The sequence below is a fragment of the Morone saxatilis genome, unplaced genomic scaffold (genome assembly GCF_004916995.1).
Source record: "Morone saxatilis isolate NCDOM2014 unplaced genomic scaffold, NCSU_SB_2.0 Contig17, whole genome shotgun sequence".
In the NCBI taxonomy this organism is placed as follows: domain Eukaryota; kingdom Metazoa; phylum Chordata; class Actinopteri; family Moronidae; genus Morone; species Morone saxatilis.
The window spans coordinates 26,261,275-26,265,373 of record NW_023339729.1 but is presented as its reverse complement, the minus strand read 5'-3'; the positions used below and the strand labels follow the sequence as shown (position 1 = coordinate 26,265,373).

The following is a 4,099-nucleotide window of genomic DNA, read 5'->3' as shown; positions in this document are numbered from 1 at the left end:
AGCGCCCCCTACTGGAGACAGGAAGTAAGGCTTGTGTGGTGATCATCATCTGATTTACGTGACATTTTCACAGCGTTTTCTACACCTGATGTGCTGGTGTGTAACTGCACCCCGACACACTGCAGGGCCCGATCATTACTTCAGCTTTAATTCTGTTAAACAGAAAAAGACAAAAAACTGAACCGAACACTGATTGGAGAACTCAGAATTAACAGTATTAAGCTGCTCTCTCTCTCTCTCTCTCTCTCTGCGGTGTACAGGTGCTCTCTCTCTCTCTCTCTCTCTCTCTCTGCTGTAAATCGATGTGAAAGCCATCGTGTCCTGTTCTGCTTGGCTGTGCAGTAATGACGCTGGAGAAGAGAAACGACCTGCTGGCAGCAGCTCTCACCTCCAAACCCTCTGACTTCAGCTGCTCTCTGAACGCTGAAGAGTCCCTCGTTCAGCACTTCTGGTTCTCCGCCAGAAGAGGACCCGCTCCCTCTGTAGATAAAAACATATAAACGTTTCCAGCATCCAACGTACTGCTGTCGTTAGATGGCTTTAAATGAGGTTTAATGTTCACAGTTTCTCTTTACTTTCCCTCAGTATTACAACATTAGGCAGTAGACACGCAGCAACATGCTAAAGTTCAGCAGGATAAACAACAACATAATTACATAAACAACAAAAACCTAAACTTACAGATTCCAAGTTTGAAGTCTTTGAACTCTTCGTTAGAGTCACTTTACAGCGGACTGCTCAGTAAATGTTCAGTAAGTTCAGTTCAGTTCCTCCTACAGGTCTGATGCTCTGTTACACAGAACCACATTTATTGAGTGAAATATATTTGTATTTATATGTTATTTCTGACATTTTAACAATCCGCATGCATCAGGTCTGCATATGTTCCTCTTGAGGGACGAGAACTGATACCATTTTATTGATACCATCATTGATTCTGCCTATCGCTCCGATTCTTTCTCCATCCCTTATTTATTCCTGATTTCCACAGTAAGCAACAGACAGTTTGAGCTTCTTTATCTCTATTTAGATTTTACCTTTATTAAACCAGATCAGTCCATTGAGAACCGATTCTCTTTTACGATGATGACCTGCCAAAGAGGAGGTGATATAAGTAAAATGAACATACAGCGATTCCCATCCCACTTCCTCCCTCCCCCGAAAATAACAGATTACTTTTCACCTATCATAGTCCCTCCAGGAAGTTGTGATAAACACAAATTCAACCAATTCCTGTGTATTCTGTGCGGTCTTGCAATTTCCACAAATTTGATCAATTGTTGTTTCACCAATCACAGCGGTCCCCCTGTGCCAAACACTGAGCCTTACGTCACCAAACCAGAGATTTTATTCTCAATCATACAAATAATAGTTAAAATATAGTTTAAATAATAATTACTGTAATAAATATGGTAGAACTTTTTATTGTCTTATTCCATATTCTACTGTATAAATAGATGTAAATACGTTTTTACCATCAAAAGAAACACATTAACACATAAAAATATCATATGAATGCTGTATAAAAAGGTTTTTACCATGAGATATGACGAGAAGAGAAACTAAAAAATGTATTTCATTTGAAAATGAAATAAAGGTTCTGTCATGAAATATCACAGATAGTATTTACTGTTACAGAAACTGTATTTAACCTATTTAGAGTTTACAGTTTTTCCCTGTAAGATATACAGATATTATCAGTGTGTATTAAATCATCACCAGTGATTGTCCGACCAGCGAGAACAGAAGGTGTGAGCTGTAACGTCAGAGTAAAGCCTGTAGCGAGCACAGAGCAGCCTCTCTCTGATAGACTATGTGAGAACAAACAGCAGCAGTTATTGAACATTAGCAGTTCTCTCACGTTCCTATGTTCTCTCTGAGAGAACCGTCCTGCAGATGCTGCTTCGCCCACGCGATCCAATTTCAGCCGGTCAGGAGCTCAATGGTTGGGTTCGTCGCTGAGGAGAAAACACCTCGTTGAGGTCACACGTAGCCGACGCTGTTAGCATGCGTTAAAGTCTCTGAACGCATTGATTTACAGGTCAGCTGTAACACAACCTTCACTTCCTTCACTTTCTTGCAGGCTGGAGTGAGGACGTTAAAACACCTGACCACTCACACACCTGGTGCAGCGTCCGGAGGTTAAAGGACCATACCGCTGTTTTATATGTGCTCAACCCAACCTGTCTGCCCTCCTCCACACCAGAGGAGTTTACTCGAATGGATTTTGAACCGGTTCTTATAAAAGTGGATATTGTTACATGTTTTTACATACAGTGAAACCGTTGAAAATATATCTGACAGCACTGAGCGTCGTCCTATAAGAGATCCTCCATCCCGTCCACTGTTCAGCTCGCTACTTCAGGCTGCACCCGTCACGAGCTATCGTTGATGAAAATCTTGATATTGATTTGGGGACGATGTCATGGCTGATAGCTAGCTGGTCTCGTTGTTAAAAATATTGTCAAATTATAATTATATTACTGCTCTGAGCTCCCAGAGTCACCTAATGGGACGGCTAAGTTAGCTGCACTGCTAACCAGCTAACAGCAGTAGCTAACCACAAGTAGCCATCATCAGGAGCAGTCGGAGGACGTCAGAGCGAAAAGCAGAAAATATTCTCTCCATAAAATGTGATCCAGTTTCGTCAAACTCACTGATAAAGTTCTAAAGCTTTGGTGCAGTAATCAGTGAAACACTCTGGTGTCGTCTAGTCTCGTTTGTGGTCCAATAAACAGCAAATCCATCAAATTCAGAATGAATCTGATTGCTGTTTCCTGTCTTTTCACAGATTGTCTTCCGGAAAATCAGTGATGTGAAGCGTGAAGAGGAGGAGATGTTGAAGAGGAAGAACGAGGCCCCTCTGAACCTCCCTCCGGATCATCCAGTCCGACGGCTCTTCCAGCGTTTCCGGCAGCAGAGGGAGGCACGGCTTGCCGGGGAACGGGTTATTCAGGGCACCGGAGACGTGGAGAAAGGTGTCATCCCCCTGGAGCCGCCCAGAGGTCCGGAGGTCCTGGCCTCCACCAGTATAGTCATGGTAACCGAGAGTCCGGCCGCACCCACCAGCTCTTCAATATCCGCCGCTTCCTCTTCGTCCAGGACCTCCAGCCGGGTCATGCTCCATGCGCCCGCCACCCAAAACGGAAACCTGATTGGTTGCAAATCTGCAGAGCCGGCGAAGGCTAAAGGCTGGGGACGATTCAAGGAGTCGGTCGTGAAGGCCGAGTCATGGAGCAGCGTCTCTAAGGCCGAGTCCATGGAGACGCTGCCCGATAGAACTAAGTCTCACGATGAGATGTCCCTCAAGAAAACCGACTCCTGCGACAGCGGCATCACAAAGAGCGACCTCCGTTTAGACAATGCTGGCGGCGCCAGATCGCCGCAGGAGCAAAGCCCGGTCAAGTCCGATGAGAAGAGGGTCTTCTGTCCGATACCGGAGCAGAGCATTCAGGCCTCTTTCATCGAGCTAAAACAAGAACTACGAGGAGACATCAGATCTCTGAACAGTCGCATGGCGGGGCTGGAGGCTCAGCTGGCTGAAATGCTTCGACTTCTCAAATCCAGGAAGTCGTCGGGCTCCTTCTTCGAGATCTCGCGGCCTCCTTCCCCCGACTCCGATAAGGACAGTCTCTCGTAAACTGGACGTGGATTCCAGTCAGCGGCTATTGAACCCCTTCCGCCTCCAGACATCAGAGAGGAGCTTCTGACCTCAGCGTGAGGCTGTGCTGGTGGCGGTCGATGACATCACACAGACGACAAAAGCACTTTGTTACATTCGAAGCGTTGCTCTGCGAGACAGATCAGACTATAAAAAGACATTTATGATGGCACCTTTGGTCCTCAGGAGGGTTTCAAGACCTTCACATGATATCGGCAATAATAATAGACGGCTTTAATGTTTTTGGCACTGTGATTGAAGGGTTGTTTTAATCTCATGAGGTCTGGTCCACAAAGTCTGTTCAGAACCTCTCAAGGATCCACTCTCGTTGGGTCTGCACTCGCAATCAAAACACGGTTTACACACTTGTAATAGACACAAATGACAGCAGTGTTTAATTAATGGTAATATGCAATTTCTTTCACTAGGGGGTCTCTC

At 45.3% G+C, this 4,099-nt stretch overlaps 1 protein-coding gene across 1 annotated transcript in view; it reads left to right on the top strand.

The window, feature by feature from the left end:
* The window catches only part of LOC118326976 (potassium voltage-gated channel subfamily H member 1-like), a 24,404-nt gene extending 20,311 nt beyond the window's left edge, over positions 1-4,093 (top strand). Inside the window, exon 11 of the mRNA XM_035660141.1 lies at positions 2,792-4,093. Within this exon, the coding sequence (XP_035516034.1) occupies positions 2,792-3,640 (849 nt within the window). The 3' untranslated portion in view covers positions 3,641-4,093. The remainder of the gene's footprint in view (positions 1-2,791) is intronic.
* Positions 4,094-4,099: the final 6 nt, after the last annotated feature.